Here is an 18,415-nt window from a genome sequence, read left to right as displayed (position 1 = left end):
ATCCAACACACACACACACACACACACACACACACACACACACACACACACACACACACACACACACACACACACACACACACACACACACAGAGAGAACACTTTGACAAACACATAGCACATAAACCATTAAAGACTAATTGAATCTAATTTATTTAGTTTTCTGGAAAGAATCATTTAAGGCAGAACTTCCCTAAGCCCCCCTCAATAAATGACTCTCATACCGTTTTACTCTCTTTTCAAACACAATTAAAAAATAATATATAAATATATACACACTGCAAATGACATGCATATAAGGAGTTCATTTTGGAGCCCGATCTCAGGTCATTAGTAACCCACCATGACGCTGTGGAGTTGGGGTCCGCTGGCGACACACAAGCCCCTGGCCATTTATTCTATATTAAGTCTTTAATGGGCCCTCTCTCTCTTTCTCTCTCTCTCTCTCTCTCTCCCTCCTGACACACAGCATGCAGGCTCAGCGCTGGTAAAATATGCACAGAAAGTCCGGTGCGCAAACACAGACAAAGCCATTCAAATGAATGGTTATTTATTCGCTAAACGAGGATCTGGGTGTTTAATGTTCCTTGGACGTTAGGTAGTTTTCTGGGGGAGGCAGAGCCATACCCCTACGGCTACAGACATCATTTATTTTACACATAGCCTAATACTGCACGCTAGGCAGCCGCTGAGAAAAATGGGCTTTGGAAGTGAGAAGGAGATATAAAAGAAATAATGAATAATTTTTTATTTTGGTGGTGGGGGGGGTGCTTTTGGGTGGGGGGGTGAACACATTAGCAGGGAGAAAAGCAAGGGGTAAACTTAAAGGCTTAAAGCAGCCTGTTTGCGTGTATGTGCGTGTATGTGCGTGTGTGTGTGTTGTTTGCAAATGTGAAGAGGAAGAAAAAGAGTGACAGAGCTAGAGAAGTCATCACCAGCATTACACAAATGTTTCAATATGTGTGTGTGTGTGTGTGTCACATTTTTGGAATCAGTGGGGAGGAAGGTGATACATGATTGTGTGCGAGGCTCTCGAGCTTCCATCTACATCTCATCCAAATGCAGAACATCACAACAGCAGAGGGGCTCCTCTTCTACACTACAGCACCTCCCAAATTTGACACAGCGAAGGTGCGATGTATCCATCAAAAGTAACTTTTTAACAAATGAAACATTATCTCTTTCTCTTTTGTCGCTTAAAAGACAACAGAAGTTTTCTGAGCTTCTCTGAAAACATTACAACCCACGAAACACTAAAAAGAAGACTAATGGGGTTAGTAAGTAAAAAATAATAAGGATATTAATCCAATATTCCATTATCAGCACACTTTATGTATTACTGTGTACAATAAATAAAGTACACATAACCATTGATTTTGATTTGTGTTGTGTACGGTTCATAGGAGTATATCAGAAAACTGTGCATAAGTCTTGAGCCACCACTCATTGCTTTATATTTTGATAGGAAAACAGGAAGTAGGCACGCATTCACACGCTTCCATGCATGGAAATACAGCATATAGGGCAAAAAGAGAGTTTGTACAATTATAGCAAACTTGGAAGTCAGTATTTGGCACTTTTATTCTTCAACACAGCTTGAACTCTTTCAGGAGTAGTCCTTCAGGCTTCTTGAAAGACGTTAGTTCCATCGTGTTTTACAAATGGCTGAAGAAACTCACTGTTTTATCTCTCACATGACCTCCTCTTGGATTCATCACTACATAGACCCTGTTGGTACTGATTTTCAGTCCAGTTCTTGTGTAGGTTGGCATACCGCAGCCTTTTTCTCCACATTTCCCTTCCTTAAGAATGACTTTTTGACAGCCATCCTTCCACTGAGACCATTTCTGATGTGGCTTCAGTGATCAGTAGATGGATCAGCTGCAGGGTCTGATGGAAAACTGCTTTCAAAATTTATCTGTCAGCATCATAAAAATATATATATATATTTCTCTTATGAGTGAAAAAGCAGTTAATGTGCAAAGAGAAACTTTAAAAGACCTTCAGAAAGCCTGGAGAACTTCTCCTAAACACCACTATGAAGCTTTACAAGAAAGTCTGCCTACTTGGAAGCAAAATATAAAGAAATGAGTGGTGGCTCAAAACTTTTTAAAAAGTACTTTTCATAGATCCTGTGATGTGATTTTTGGCATAAGACTGGTACTTTATTTAATAAGAATTTACCTCCTTATCTGTAGCCATCGAAGTGAGTACTACGGTCATCTCTCCATCCGAAAACTCCTTTACCTCCACAGTCAGCTGCTGCATCAAGTCTACATCCAGTCAGCACATATACAAACAGACTAACAGTTATATGAAACACACACATATAAGGATCCAAAACGGTTTCACAACAAATAACAGAAAAAATATATAAAGCATGAATTCCCTCTCCAGATGTGAAAGGTAAGTAAAACGATGTTACAATGCTGCAACAAATGCAATTTTTGCATTCATGCAAACACAATGCTGTCAGGAACAACACAGCCCTGTAATCTAATTAGACCTTATGTTAATACTGCAACGTGCACAGACTGTGCTCCACTGACAGCTCCCTCACTGTCCTGTTAGCTTTACTGCTCCTGCTAGGGAAAGATTATTTATACTGGTTTTACTGCTATTAGAGTTGATGTTGACACATGATTACAACCTGACTACAGATTTACTTGACGGAGTGATCAGGGTGGACTTTCATCAGTCCTCTAATACAAATTACTCATGGACAGTATTTCTGCTATGCGATGGTAGGAGAAGCAGGGCTTGTTAATAACACACTTCATGGTTCGGTGGTGAAGGGAGACTGATTCATCTTAAAGTAAAAGTCAGTAGCAAGAAAAAAAAAAAGCAGTTTCGCAAATAATTATTACCTGACACTAACCTGCATAGTAGGTAGGTTTAACAGTCTAATTGTTACAAACCTAAAGACTGAGTTTATTAACAAAACTAAGTTACCTTTTTGTAAAATAACACAAAATACAGTGCTTAACAAATTTATTATAAGTTTGCTGGGGTAAGTTACCAGTATTTATAATTACCCAAATCATTTTTTATGTTTCAGTACCCATCACTAGTATGCGCAAAGTCTTTAACTGAAAGAGCTTTTAAATTAATAGTTTTAATGCTAAATTATAATTATTGTTGTTGAATTTTAAAATTTACTGTTTTCCAAAAGAGTAGAAAAAAGGTGATGATGAAGAATATTATTCTTTTTTTTATTCAGAGGATTATATTTACTTCAAAAATTATATTTATTGCATTCCTGAAAAGGAAAAAATGTTGTAATGGTTGAATGTAATGATTAATTGATTTTCTGATTTCTCAGAGAACTCATATATATACATGGTCTCATAAATTTGTTAAGCACTGTACATGACATTGAAAACTGTTATATGAATATATGGCCAAATAGCACTGACTGGGTAAACAGTGCAGCGGTGGGCAATTAATTTTCCCAAGGGGCCGACGTGAGAAACTTGGACTGTTGTGGAGAGCTGCACCAATAAGCTTTTAAAGAGATAAAATAAATATTAAGCAGAACCGGGTTTGGCTTATTGCGGAGGGTCTCAGTTTCTCGTGTGGCCCCTTAGGAAAATTAATCACACGCCCTTATGCTAATGGGTGTATTAAGTAAGCTGGACACGACACGGCACTGACACTCAGCCTCATGACCAGTTTGTTCCCATGGCCCCAAAAAGCAACATTTTCCCACAACAAGGTCAGCTCTGACTCTTACACTTAAACTGATGTATTTTCAAATAATGAAGTCTCTCTGTCAGAGATTAAGAAAAACTTTTTTTCCTTCAAGAAATGCGATGCTATCTATGAGTCTAGTATTTGAGTGGTACAGACACTGGTTTGCAGATTTTACTGGATTGATCTTTGTAGTGACAATCAATTTATACATCACTGATACACTTCCAAGATAAGATGCTGAATGCAACCCAATATGATAACCCACTGGTCTGAAACTAGCTCACAGTTAAACTCAAAGTAATGGAATCATTGTTTCTTGCATTGGTTATACTTCCTCCCATAAAGTGCTATGAAATACGATGCACCTGCCGCTGTGTTGCTTTGATGAGCATATAAGAACAAAGCTATATCAGACTCTCTACTCCAGCCAGTCTCTCTGTTTAGATTCACTTTGTGATCGAACGCACACCTTGTAACTTCACTTCATTGTGCTCACCAACAGCGACTTCCCCCCATTGCTCCAAGGATTTCACGAGCTCCTCCAGCTGTGCTGAATGACGGCCATGTTTCATCCAAAAGGCTTCTGTCTGGAGTCGCAGGGCCTCTGTAGACACACGAAACAAGTGCAGAGTGCAATCGTCATGCTAACTCTGGCTCTCTTTCACAAGTTCATATACACAATCCGTGTAATGGTAGGTTGTCCCACGGATTAAGAGTGAAAAAATTAATCGCTAAAAGTAAATAATTACTGACAATTTACACTTCTGTTTTCCTACATTTCAGTATGATTAGTTACAAGGTTGTGCACTTGCTTGGGCAGGTTTACACTTAGTACTGTTTGTACATCACAAAGACAACACAGCACACAGAGAACGATTAACTCCTAATAAAATGAGACAGTAAGAATAATATTTAGGACATGATTTTGTTAGTGTATAAATAATATTAGGTGTTTGTGCTATTATTTTCTCCTTTTCATCAAGCGGACACTGAAAGACATTTTGTAAGAGAAAAGAAATCAGTGCAAGCAATAATTTTCTTTTATGCTTATGAAAAAAGTAAGTTTGGCTTTTTGGAAGCCGCTTGCACCACTGTGTGATCTCTCTAAATCATATTTGAGGATATCAGTGAATGAGTCTGATTTATCAGTCAACCAGTTATGTAAAAACAGCCTTAAAGTGTGAATTGTCTGTTTGGGATGTATACCCAGACCCCACCTCCATGATAACTGTCTTCTCAAAGACCTTATGTTATTTAGGGAAAGAGCTGAGTTCCTGTAGGAATCAAAGAACCTGTACAAAGAACTCTCCCAGAGAAATATGAGCAGTGGACTACTCACAGCACATGATTCTCCTGTTCTATTCATCTTTCTTTTCTGTCTCTGCACTTTACTCCTCTCTCTCTGTCGTTTCCCTCCATTCTCCACCTTAATTCACTTTTCCTCTGTCTGTCTCTCTGTAAATCTCAGTGAAAGTTGATGTAGAGCATTATCGAACAAGGATCAGATGCTTTCTGCAACCTAACCTCCACACAGGTGCCTAGCATCGACGTCTGGAGTACCTGTTTGGCAGGCTGTTTTACTGGCTTAACAACATGTGCACGGAAAGCATCTCAATTAAAGTTTTATGGGGAGTTATGGAGTTATTTTGTTATTGACGGCATAAAATATCATTACATGCAAAGAATATTTTACTCTAGCCTACACAGAAACTAGAAAGTTTTGTCTCTAATAGAGTTCACACGCATAGTTTACACATATTTTTGTTCTCTGCTCATCTACTTTTTTTCATTTCACGTTGATTTGTTGTGATAACTTTTGTTACTTTAGGAGGAAAATACAACTACCTGACAAAAGAGGAAAACAGACTAAGCTAAATTAAAAAGAAAAAAAGTCACATTACGGGACTCTGTGTGTCTCTCCGAGCTCTTACTTACTCACATTCACCACCCTTCATCTTTCTCGTTCTCGATCTCTCCTGGTGAGTGTTAAGCGAGTCATGTCAGGGGATTTGTGTGTGTCCTCCTTCATCGCCCCATTACTCCCCCTGGGGGGAGGGCGCCTGTGCTTCTCTCACCTCCAAGAATCTCCCCCAGCGTTGCTCTGATGTGCTCTGCTGCCTCTTGAAGAATCTCTTTGGTGACTGTCGTCACCGCGGACAATGCCCCATCATCCCCCGCGTCCTGCTGCCCGTCATGATAGACCACTCGCTGGATGCTGGACTCCAGAGTGCGGCACTCAGAGCTAGAAGAGGGAGAGGACGGGGGTGAAGGGGATATGGATGGCTGCCGGGGTAGGAGCAATGATCATGATTCATTTGCATAAATACAACACTCTTTTTTGTGTCATGTGGGATGAACACACACACACACACACACACACACACACACACACACACACACACACACACACACACACCTAAATGATCTTCCAAAATAATCTAGACATCAACAAATGGTCTTCGCTGCCAAAGCCCATTGCACCTGTGTATATTTGTGGTTTTGCGTGCACATGTACGGTACGTAAGTTTCCTAAATTTGAGCTGAACTGATCTGCAGACTGACCTGGTTCTTCTGCTGGTCTGAATCTGAATTGCATTCACCTGTCTAGCAGTCCATTTCTCAGCAGTGTGAGCGAGAGCCTTTTGGCGCGATGTAGTCTCATGAGGTCTACATCGTCTCTCCAAAGCAGCAAGCTCTCACAAAGCTTCACCCTCTTCAGATACCTCGCCGTCTCCTCGGGCAACACGGTGTCACATCTGCAGCCACACAGCACCGGCACACACACTCCACCTGATGATTCTCTCTTCAGATGCCCAAAGACACACAGAAAGCACATGAAGCCAAAAAGAAGTTGAAAGTACATCATGTTTGGATAAAAGTGTAGAATCTGAATGCAGCATTTCAAGAAGTGTCTGGTATCATAATTTCACCGAGTTAGCGGAATGCATATAGTGGAAATTACTGCACTTGATTCTACAGTGAGGCAATATTTTGTTTGATGTCGAAGTGAAAAATGGACATTTTATGCCCTGCTGCCACTCATCGGTTACATTTTTACCAAGGTAGTGTTTCAGCTTATACAAGTTGAGAGCGTTTTTTGGGGGTTTTTCATAAGCATAAAAGAAAATTATGCCACGAAAACATGATTTGACATGGGGGAGAGAGAGAAACAGCCACAGCAAAGTTCTCAGTTTTAATTGGCAGTCTGAAAGGTTTGGGGCAACGGTCGAGTTTTGTGAACTAAGCAAAGGAGAAAATTTGCACAAAAACTAGAGCTGTACATGACACATTAACACAAATCAAACAACAATATGCCAAAATGGATATGTAGAAGGCATACTAAATGTGGTTAGTTTTTGAATGTGCTGTCAGTAGAAACATTGTCCTACTGCATGCTGCACACAAATGGAGGAGCTGGAAATTAATTACATACATTGTGGATATATATGTGTTTGTTCCTCAACATAGCCTGAACTCTTTTCGGTCGGCTTGCTTGTAATTTTACGAATAGTTCTCCAAGCTTCTTTAAGGACACTCAAAGTTCTTCTATGGATGTCCTCAAAGTTGTGTTTTGTTCTGTTTTTGTCTCAGATGATGCTCCACTACTTCAGTAATATGAAGGTTTGTGTTCTGGGGAGGCCAATCCATGACTGATAGCGTTCCACTGTGTGGTTTTCTATCCAGGTTTTTTGTTTGTTTGTTTTTTTACTGCACTGGCAGTGTGTTTGTGACCATTGTCAAGCTAAAAACAATGTTGCTGCCAACCACGTTTCACAGATTCAGTTAAATAAATGGGAACATAGTATGTGTTTTTGCGACAGGCTGCTAGTAACAAAGTTCAATTTAAAACCAATTCTTTGCTGAGTTGTCCATTATGCGTAGACACAATTCACGTAGGTGCCTTATTTATGCTTGAAGGATTCATAGGTCACTATGAGGTCCTGGAGAACTAATGCTCAAGACCACTTTCGAAGTTACAAGGAAGTCTGGCTCCTTGGAAACAAGATAGAAATAATGAGGGGCGACTCTAAAATTTTTCAGGGTAATATATAAACGTGCAACACAAAGCACATGAACACAAACAGGTAGATATTGAAGTTACCTGGCTGAGGTGTAGAGCTAAGCACAGTGTTGCTGCTACAGTGTCAACATCTGGCTCAGGTCCACCTAAAACAGCATGGACGGGACCCTCTGATGCCTAAAAGAACAAAACGACCAATTTATTGTATCAGTATCTTTTCATTTCAGTATGATTGGAAGGACATTGTTGTCTCTTTATGTCCCAACCAAACAAAAGAACTGTGAAGCACTTTGATCTGCTAGCTGATGTACATAATGTACCAGCATCAAGCCAGCATGATTATGTTAGATGACTGCAGCATTTTGAAACCCAACCTGATGCATTAATAATGAAGTCACGGTGCTGCAAGGCTTAGCTCATGCTTGAAAGAAAATGCTTGTAAATACGCACTACACTACTGGCAAAATCCATCATGGGAGCAAAGGATCAGTCGAAATTAGCAAGAATAACTTTTTCACTTCTAACTCAGAGTAACACGGTTTATCAGAGAAGTGATGACTTCCATTAATTTCTGCAAACAATGAGAACAAACACTCCTCATTTAGGTTAAGTGGACGCTAATGACAGCTCCATTACAGACATTAAACATTCATCTCAGGGTGAAAAAGGCAGAAAATTATTTTTCCCCCTTCATTTGTTGACTGGGACTCTTAGTAGAAGATCTTAATACGGCAGATGATTCATGAACTTATCTCTGGACATTTATGTATTTTTGTTACAATTTGAAAAACGACACTCTTATTTAGCTGATTTAGCAGGAGACAATACAGCCTATTCACCTTTACTTTTTTTTAACAAAATCATCCTCAACCATTGAGCGCCCTCACTGGGTGCTCTTTCTATACCAGTCTTTAACATTTTATCTAAACATCAGTTAAGTGCAGATAATCTGAATCACCACTAGTGCAAGACACACCTGCACCCTACTCCAAAAGGACTAGCAGGGCTACAAGTACCTTTACAACAACGTCACTGGGTGCACGACAGTCTATCAAAGGTCAGTAACCTTGAGGCCACCGTACCCTCCTCCCAACTTAACCTCCATTCCACACATCTGCTCTTATATTTTTATGCTTTTACATTAGCAGGCTGATACTGATCTTTATAATTAAAAACTGCTGCATGCCTTTTAGTAGACTTCCAGTCTCTGTGTTATATGATAGTCAACGGCTGTCCTGGAATCAGTTAACACACTTACATTGTGATGGATTGACACCCTCTTACTTTTCTGAGCTTTTAACTATGCATTCTTCTAATAGATGATCAGATGCTTCTGGATGTTCCAAGAAGCAGAATAAAGCACCGAAGAGACCCGGCCTTTGCTGTAGTTACAGTTAAACTTTAAAGTTTAAATTAAGACCTCACCCAAAACTCAACGCTTTTGCTTTGTTTCTTGTTTGTTTTATGTTTTTTTGCTGCACATTTCTGCTCTGTTTTATCCATTTTAGTTGTACAGCACTTTAGTTAAACCTTGTTTTGTTTTTAAATGTACTTGTAATGTAATGCAAAAAATTGACTTGACTTTAGAAAATGGTCAGCACAAACAAACTCTCAAAGCACGTTAACTTGTTACTTTATCTGGTAATCCTGCTTTCATCTTGCAAGCCTTACAAACACTCAGCAAATCTGTTGACTTATCAAATACATAATGGAGTCCGGTAATTTAAGGGAGCTAAATGCCATAGTTAGACACATAAAGCACTGGTAATAGTGCATAAGGAATTGAGCCAGTGTCTTGTTTCTGTTCTTATGGCCTCGCCGCTCAGGCCAGAGGGATAAATGAAATGAGGGGTGAGGTAATGAAAGAGCAAAGCGCTCAGAGGGAGCGCAGAAAAAAAGATTTGAGGCTGCCTGATCATAAGAACGGAAGGAGTCTGGTTATACTGGAGGAAGGAGGCCAAGGAGTTTAAGAAAGGCTTATCAAAATGAGGAGCTGTAATATAGTTGGTGAGTCAGAGGTGTAGAAGAGGTGCAGGAAAGGAGAAAAGGAAAAAATGGAAGCCAAACAGGTAGAAAATGTGACAGGAAAGACAGAGAGGGGAGGGGCAGCGGGGAGGGCAATTTAAGAGGTAAAGCGGACGGGGGAAGTATCACAAAGAGGAAATAAAATAAGAAGCAGAAAGAGTACAGAATGTGTGCGAGGCAGAGAAGGATGGGGGACGGGCTCTCCTGCCCGTTCCTTCATAGCAGGGAGGGCAGCAAAATAAATCAATAGTAGATAGCCAGAGAAAAGGAAGTGATGCATTAGCAGGAGAAAAGGCCAATGTCTGTTCGACTGCAATAGGAGAACACTGGTGTGCGCGCACATGTGTACTGGCCACCTGATACCTTTCAATCTGAGTGCTCTCTTTCTCTCCTCCTCGCCTTTCTGAGCTGCCATATTCAAATCCTCTCCCCTCGTTTAGGTTTAGGACAGTTTTGTGAAATACATGAACAGCTGCTCTGATTTTATTTTTTATGTTTGCTTAAATAAATAAAGATTAAATGTAAAAACTACAAAATTTATTATTGTATTTGCTCTCAGCAAAAACTGAAATAGATTCATTTAAAAAAAAAATCACTCCCTCTCTAACAGTTGTGAGACACTTAAACAACCTAATTCAACCTAAAATAATTAAAAATATTTACACCTGTGGTTTTGCAATCATTGGACCACCCGGTTCTTCATTGTGCTAACTTAGAAATATCTATTAATCATTATTGGAGTCTCAGCTTCCACCTGAATCGTGCGTCTGTAGAACACACTGCAGAACCGCTATGATGATTTCCTCTTAATATAGAAATAATATAAAAAGTACACACAGAGAACAGCTGCTTCCTGGTGTGAGGTCATACTAATGTGCCGTAGTGATGTTTACATGATGTACACCCCTAAATTTCCATACACATGCTTCATTTCAACCTGACATCTTGGTCATATAGCTGAGGAACATATTGCAGCAGAATTCACACAATTTCTGCTGGGGAAGAAAGGAAAATAACAGAAATATTTTGGTGTAACAAATTGAAATGCTCACTAGATAAAGAGAAAATAAGATCACAAACCTAATTAAAAAGTTCCAGTTCACGAGATATTGGATTTCAATGCTAATTTTCAATTAGGAGTTTCTATATAACCTTAAAAGTTACTCATTTTTGACTGAAGCTGTGGTCTCTCATCCATCCGTCCATCGGCTTATCTAAGTGAGAATCACAGAGTTTATCCCAGCTGTCATTGGGCAAGACATCAGTACACTCTGTTCAGGTCACCACTCCATCACACGAGTAACACAGAGAGACAGTCACACTCAAATTCACACCTAATCACCTGTTAACCTGACAAGTGTGCTTTTACACTGTGGGAGGAAGCCGGAGTACCTGGAGAGAAGCCTCAAAGCACAACAAGGACATGCAAACTCCACACAGAAAGGCCCCTGTAGTGATGACCGATTAATTGTATCATCTTTGCCACCAAACAATGTATATGCTCAATAAAACACTGCAAAAGGCAGCCTGAGTTGCAATGAATAAGGAAAGTCAATTTATGCATGGACCATGCATTCACGCAGACACGCTGGTGAGCATTAGGCTACTATGCTCACAGCAAAATCTGCTTTTTTGCAAATATATCCTCATTCCAATGCTTAAAAGTGTTATCACGCATTAATTTTTCTGACATCACATAGGTCTAGGAGTTTATTTAATTAGATAGATAGATGTCTCAACAACAAAATCTATGTGATGCTCTAAATAATTCTAAATAATTAAAGAGAGAAAAATGACAAATGTTAGCACATCCCAACATACAAAGTTTTAAAATGACCTGTTTCTGAATGAAGGCGCAAACAAAGCCAATTAAAGCAGTCCTACGACTCTGTTTTTTTGTGGTTGCATGTGTGATAGTGTACAGATTGAGAAAGACAGATGCGCGAAGCGCACTCAGCATGCCGCTTTAGCTCGATGCCAAATGTCGTAAGAGTGAAGGAGTTAGAGCCGTGGAGCTACACAGAGCAAATCTGAGTGAGAAGGAAAGATGGCTTCAGTAAGTTCTAAGAGCCAACATAATTAGAGGTATTGCTGTTCTGGACCATAGCCATGCAGAGAGTGGAGAGAAAGCGGGATGAGTAGAATGACAGAGACGAGAGCGTGGTCAGCAAAAGAGTGAATCATCAAAGTTTACATTAGAGAGCTACGAGAGAGAGAGGGATAAAGTGCCCTCGCACACTATTTGTACGTGTGTGTGCATTTGTGTGCGAGAGAGAACTGAGGAATGGCCGTTAATCGTGACATGTGTGACACCTTATCTGGATCTGACATGACACTCATCAGTCGTCCCCTCTTATCACTCAATTACCTTGCTGTGCTCTGATCTGCAGATTTGCCTCTTTGAGCTTTTCTTCTCCCCAGATAAAAGGTCTTAAACTCGCCTAAAAATTTAATCCCAGACAGGTTTGCATTGTGCTGACAGACAGCCGTTTACACAGATAAGTGAAATATTGTATTGTAAGTATATTAATTATTGTAAGTATTGTACGGTGGGTAAGAAATGCTGCAACCCTGCATGTTGGGTTACAACAACAATCGGTGTCCATAACAACATATTTTCCCTGGTATTCCCTTAACTAGAAATCACTTTGTTCATATCATTTTATTACGGCCTATCGCAGACACCTATATGCAATTACTGTAATAACCGGGCAATATCAAGACAGAGATTTTTCTCTGAAATATTTATCTCAGCTTTGACGTGCATCAGCAAGCTCAGGCAATTATGTACATTACCCTGTTACACTACTCCTTAGGACACACACACACGCACACACACACACAGCCTTTATCTGCTGATGAAAAATATGCTTGAGGGCAGCTACTAAATGGGCCATGATGTGAGGCTGATTTCTCAATGTATAGGATGTTTAAGAGAGGGTTGTGAGAAGAAAAAATATTAACTTTAAGACTCAAAAAACTGCTCTGTTTTGGTTTAGTATGTGCTCATGTGTGAACGCCAATCAAGTCCTCTCAGACTGTGTGGTGGGTGTTTTCCATCACCTCCAAAGAAAATAAGGAGCAACATAGCAAAACTAAAACTATTAAAGTCATATTTCAGTACATGGTGTACAGTAGAGCATCTGACACAGACAGATATTTCTGATCATCCCCTTCCTGGACATTGTAAAGAAATGATGCTAAGCCTTGCCAAAATATGATGTCCCAAATATGACAGAGACAGTATTAACAGGAAATGAATACCCTTTTTGTTTAGTGTGTTTGTGTGTAAAGGGGATGGCGACACACACATACAGACACTAGGGTCTCTCAAGCACATGCCCAAAAAGCAGTTTTAGGGTCCTCCATGAACTCAAGGCATGTAGACCACATATCTGTTACAACATAGGCTGGATGTGCCCCTGAACGCAACATAATGCTTCACAGATGCTCTACGTTCATTTGATCCGTATAAATTAAGCTGTTTAGTATTTGCATGAGGCTTTTTTGACAGTGTGCGAAGAGATATTCAGCTCTGGATCAAATGCAAATTATGAGTCAGTATCTGCAGAGCAGCCAGATAGCAGGGAAGGACAGCCTCCGGCTAAACTTGTTGATGTCACGCCTTCCCCTCATTAGAAATCTCCTCATTCAAATTCACACACTGGTGTTCCTGTAAACACAACGTGCTTATTGTATTGGACCAAACACGCCGTTCTTTTCCTTTTGTGCTGTCATACTGGCGATCTACAGGTGCTTTGGGGGGTGGGCATGGGGGGCGGGAAGACCGAGGGGACGTGAGAGGCGTTTGCCGTGCGCTTTTCCAGCAACAGGAACGCAGCCTGTAGCACAGCAGTAGCAGCTTTCCCGTCATGGTCTCATTCATTATACCCGCAACCTGGTGTTAACGCCGCTGAAGGCTCTTAACTCACCCCGAGTCTGCTCTGGACCCTCCGCAAATACTCTTCCATGTCGGCCTGCGTCGCTACGGCGCTGTTGCAGATCTCTCCATAGACCAAGTTTCGGCAATAAGGCAGCTGATGTGGGCTTGTGTTTTTTCTCCCCCCTCTCTCCTCGCTTCCGAGTCCCCCGCTGCGCTCGCACTGCAGCACTCGCTGCTGCCGCGAGAGACGTCGGTCCTCCCCTTCTCAACGGGGCGAACCCACAACACCGAGCAGTGGGTGTGACGGTAGGAAGAGAAGATCCGACGGAGGCGCGCTCGGTGATTCAGCCGCGCACCCTGCGGTGGTAGGAGCCCCCCTCCCCGCCCTTCGTCCTTCTCCCCCGCCCAACCCCTCCTCCCCGTGCACATTAACACATCCCTATCCTATCCCATACAGCCTCAGATGAGACCATACTGAATTTAGTGAGTGATGAGTGCAGCCTAGCGCTCCAGCTTTACGTTACAGCACGCTGCTGGTTTGGCTCTATTCTTAATTTGAGGATATTCACACTTGTGGTGCACAGGGGAGGAAAAATGCCGCAATATGATAACAACCACAGCCAAAGAGCACCGCAGTACCTTTCTGGTACGGGCGTGCTTTCACAGGGAGCACTTTAATTAACCTGAAAGATGTCCCTGTGAGGAACAGTAACACACACACGCACACACACATAGGAAGTCAGCCAATCCTGAAACTTTAATATTTAAAAGAGGTCGTTTATCATTGGTTCATTGTGCCACTGGGTTTAACTCTTTAACCCCCCCCCCCGCCCATTTGGTTTCTGATAAGTCGACTACACTCAGATTAATTATAAAGTAAAAGTAATAAAGGGTCACGTCAATTAACATCCTTGATACTTTTTTACTTATCGAGCTTTGGCTCCATTTGCCAGTTCGTGAAAAACAACTGAAAACTCATGCTATACTGTACCAATGCCAAATCTTGTTTGTGATAAGAGTAACGAAAATGGAATGATAACCAAATAAATCAGCATGGACTGTGGTTATTTTCTTATAACAGGCCATTAAAGGACAAAAAGCAAACTGGCTGGTGTATCACTACATTAGAGACAATCCCCCATATAATGCACAAATGTTTGTGTGTGTGTGTGTGTGTGTGTGTGTGTGTGTGTGTGTGTGTGTGTGTGTGTGTGTGTGTGTGAAAGAGAGAGAGAGTGTGTCTTTTTCACATGGCTTTTAGCTCAAATACCACATTTATTGGAATCCATGGTTGCCTAACTGTATTAATGCATCAGGCACTATGAGCACTACTGTGAGCATCTTGCTTCTCCATTTGTGGTGAAAGCAGTAATACTCTGCTCTAAATGCGAGCTCTGTTAGAGCTATGTCCCTGCAGAAAGCCAAGAGGGCTCTTACAATATTCAGACCAGATCTAATCAGTTCAAAATAAAAGTTATTGTTTCCTGAGAAACAAAAAGTGATAGACAGTTTGTTAATGACTATCTATCTATCTATCTATCTATCTATCTATCTATCTATCTATCTATCTATCTATCTATCTATCTATCTCTCTCTCTCTCTCTCTCTCTCTCTCTCTCTCTCTCTATATATATATATATATATATATATATATATATACATATTTCAAACAATATGGGAAGGGTTACTTCCCTTCAAGGCTTTTCTACATGAAGTCACTCAAAATTAGTAAGACACTCTAACAAGGTGGATATGTGAAACACAATGAAGGGTAAGGTGCAAAAGGTCACCAAAAGCCTTAAATATCGAGTTTCCCCTGTTGCTATATTGTCAGTGGAAATAGATTTTCTTTATATATTTTTTTACATTTACATATACATAACGTTACCCCCTTCATTGTGAACAAGCTGTAATGGTAGATTTAGTGTGTTCCTGTGTCTGGGAATGTCCAAGGAATTACAGTAACTTTCACAATAACAGAGAAGCGTGAGCAGGCACAGACTACACCTGAGCAATATATTGTCACTGTCCTGCTCTAGCCTGTAACTACTATCTGTATTTGCAGGAACATTTTAGAATATTCCTTCAAAGAATGCCTAACGACTGCCAGAAATTCTTTTGCAGGTTTTCTTTATCAACAGCAAAGAGGATACATTTGCATATGCTCATCATAACACAGGTTCATTCCAGGTTTATTCACTTGTTTATTTATGATGTGCAAAGTAATTAAATCCATCCTGAAAACAAGGTGACCCCATGGAATCAAAACCAGTTTGCTGCTGCAATGTTTGGGCCCCTTCAATGAAATGAATTTAAAGATTATGATTTTGTTTTGTTAAAATTGTCTCATTTTTCTACACTTTATATCTCAATTTCATAATAAGAGCGTCACAAACACTGAACACTGAAAAAAGCATTACTGCAAGTCCTGATTTGGATTTCTGCAACATTTCCAGTGTGACATTATGACAGACAGCACCACTTGATGCTGGCTCATACTCAAAAAGATGCTGCAAATTCGGTATTTAGTTTGTAGACTCTACAAAGTGAAAGCACGCATATGTTTGGGGAAAGTAAATGACCGATTACAAAGCTTTTAGACTAAAACGTTTGCTTTTAATTGCTGTGACAGTTTTTATCCTGTCGCTGTGTGGTCGAAGTTTCACGACGAGATTTCGGGGAAGAATTCTGGTTCTTTGCACCTAATCAGTTTCTGTGAAACGGGAACTCAAGACAGTTTTACCTGAGGTGACTGAAAGATTCTTGAAGGCCAACAGGAAGGCAACAGGCGGACCATCCTAGCTGTGATCCATTAATGCTCCCCTGGCTCGCTCTTTTATGGGCAAATTGTAAGATCTGTCGTATTTTGCCACTAAATAATTCCCCATCACGCAAGTGAGCCTTACAGCGTCTGCACTACAGTCCTAAACCGGCTTAATTTTCCATTGAAAACAATAGGCCGCGCTAATTGATTTTAATGGCTCTCTCCGCGACGATGCGCCCCTTATGACTTGGAGAGAGGTCTTTAAGATTATTATTATTAGTATAATTGCCATTACCCCCACACTTTCCCTTTGCGAATGGGAGACAGAGAAAGAATATCTTTGCCCTTAAGCTGAACAAATAATTATTAGAGACTGGAAACAAACAGACGACCGTCATTCACACGCGCGCCCACTTGCGCGCACGCACGAACACACACATGTCTCTCCACCTTAGAGAGGACCCCCTCCTGGCGACCCTCATTCCCTCCGCCGCCCTCTTCGTGCAGCGTGCCGCTTGTAATTTATGCAAAATTAATTGATACATCTTTTATAATTGATGTGCTGTAAACTTAATGAGTAATTTATGTAATTAGTCAATTAAGGATAATTCCAGCATATGTTCCATATGCCCAGAAGGTGTGCTTTACAACTAGTTATTTGTCCAGGAGTTGGGTGCAAGCGAACGCTGCCGTAGACTACCTAATTAATTTTGTTATGCAGATCAGCTACGGTGTCTATTTAACGGCCCCCTTTGTGAAAACAGATTTAATATTGATCTTTCCCGGGCGTTTTAAGAGGATGCTTTTACCCGCCCTGGCCTCGGAGGGCCTCGGTGTTTCAAATCTCATTTTTCAGGCGCAGGGAAAATAGTTATTCGGAGAAAACAAAAAAACACAAGCGCAGCATCAACTGTCTTTTAAAATGTTCCCTCCTCGTCAAGCAAAGTGGCACTAAAAAGTCATTTTCTTTGCAATTACATAATGTCTTTAAAATATGCTCTCCGTTGACACGGTTGACCTTTTGAGTGGGCTTGAAGGACCGGGACATAACGGGAGTGATACACCGGCTAATTAATTGACACAGTTTTGAATATTCATACCTAATACAGCGAGCTTGCCCTTAATTACATTGTTGGACTTCTCTCTTAGGAGGCTAAATCACGGAAGGCTTAATTATTGTAATGTATTCGAGGGCCCACCGGGGCACCGCGGAAGACAGGAGCCGTCAAGGACCCAGTCATGACACCTGGCCAGAGGAGAAAAAACTACGAGGAGGGAGGGGGGCTTTTTGCGGTTCTCCGCTGAACAGAATTCAGAGCAGGGGATGAAGTTTGTTTACATCCTTGTAGGATTCACCAGAGAGTGTTTGAACAGACAGACAGCCGCCGGACTCCCCTCTCAGCAATTAATCAACAACAGCGCCTCTCTCTCTCTCTCTCTCTCTCTCTCTCTCTCAGTGTGTTTTTGTGTGTTTCTGTGCGAACGAGCTGGTGTAATTGAGAGCAGAAGAGAAGCGCACTGATGATTGTGCGCAAAGGAAGACATGATTTATTGTTGGCAAAGTCTGAAAGTGCAATCGAGCAAATTTAACAAAGATGCTGTATTTATATATTCTATTCTTTACTATTTGTTTCCTCGACTCGAATGGGGGAGATTTCAACGCAAATCCACGCTCTCCGTCACAGTTCTTTCACCGCAGACACACAGATGACAAGGCAGTCTTTATATGTGAAGCAACTGAACACTTTAATACTATAACATTACATGACTTTTGGTGCTGTTTAAAAAATTGCAGGAGAGGTCAAAGGTCAAGTTTATTCGCAGAGAAAATGCCACAAAACCTTTGGTGATTTTGTTGTCTTGCTCCAAGACATTTCAGGAGATTCGCCACTTTAAACGAAGATTAGATGTTAAAATCGGTCCAAAAGTGTCAATTTTGTCCTCGTGTACTTTACGTGGGAGTCTTTGATTGGTAAACAGCAAATTAGACGCAAAGGCATGTGCTGAACGCACATCCTCTCATGTTTAT

The 18,415-nt window shown here is 40.8% G+C and overlaps 1 protein-coding gene across 4 annotated transcripts in view; it reads right to left on the bottom strand.

Moving 5' to 3' along the window:
* LOC102214451 (uncharacterized) overlaps positions 1 to 13,956 on the bottom strand; it is a 36,965-nt gene extending 23,009 nt beyond the window's left edge. For 2 of the 4 annotated variants that reach the window (XM_005722081.2, XM_005722083.2), the window contains exons 1-6: positions 13,672 to 13,956; positions 7,796 to 7,891; positions 6,294 to 6,496; positions 5,769 to 5,935; positions 4,163 to 4,297; positions 2,185 to 2,273 (exon numbers count right to left, since the gene is read on the bottom strand). In XM_005722081.2, coding sequence (XP_005722138.1) covers positions 2,185 to 2,273; positions 4,163 to 4,297; positions 5,769 to 5,935; positions 6,294 to 6,496; positions 7,796 to 7,891; positions 13,672 to 13,710 — 729 coding nt within the window. In that variant the 5' untranslated portion in view covers positions 13,711 to 13,956. Of the gene's footprint in view, positions 1 to 2,184; positions 2,304 to 4,162; positions 4,298 to 5,768; positions 5,936 to 6,293; positions 6,497 to 7,795; positions 7,892 to 13,671 lie in introns of those variants that run through there. The other 2 variants (XM_005722082.2, XM_005722084.2) reach the window with 2 other exon arrangements.
* Positions 13,957 to 18,415: the final 4,459 nt, after the last annotated feature.

This window comes from Pundamilia nyererei, unplaced genomic scaffold (assembly GCF_000239375.1).
Source record: "Pundamilia nyererei isolate P.nyererei 1_Seehausen unplaced genomic scaffold, PunNye1.0 scaffold00006, whole genome shotgun sequence".
Lineage (NCBI taxonomy): Eukaryota > Metazoa > Chordata > Actinopteri > Cichliformes > Cichlidae > Pundamilia > Pundamilia nyererei.
Note: the sequence above shows the minus strand (reverse complement) of the source record. Positions and strands in the feature narration are given on the sequence as shown.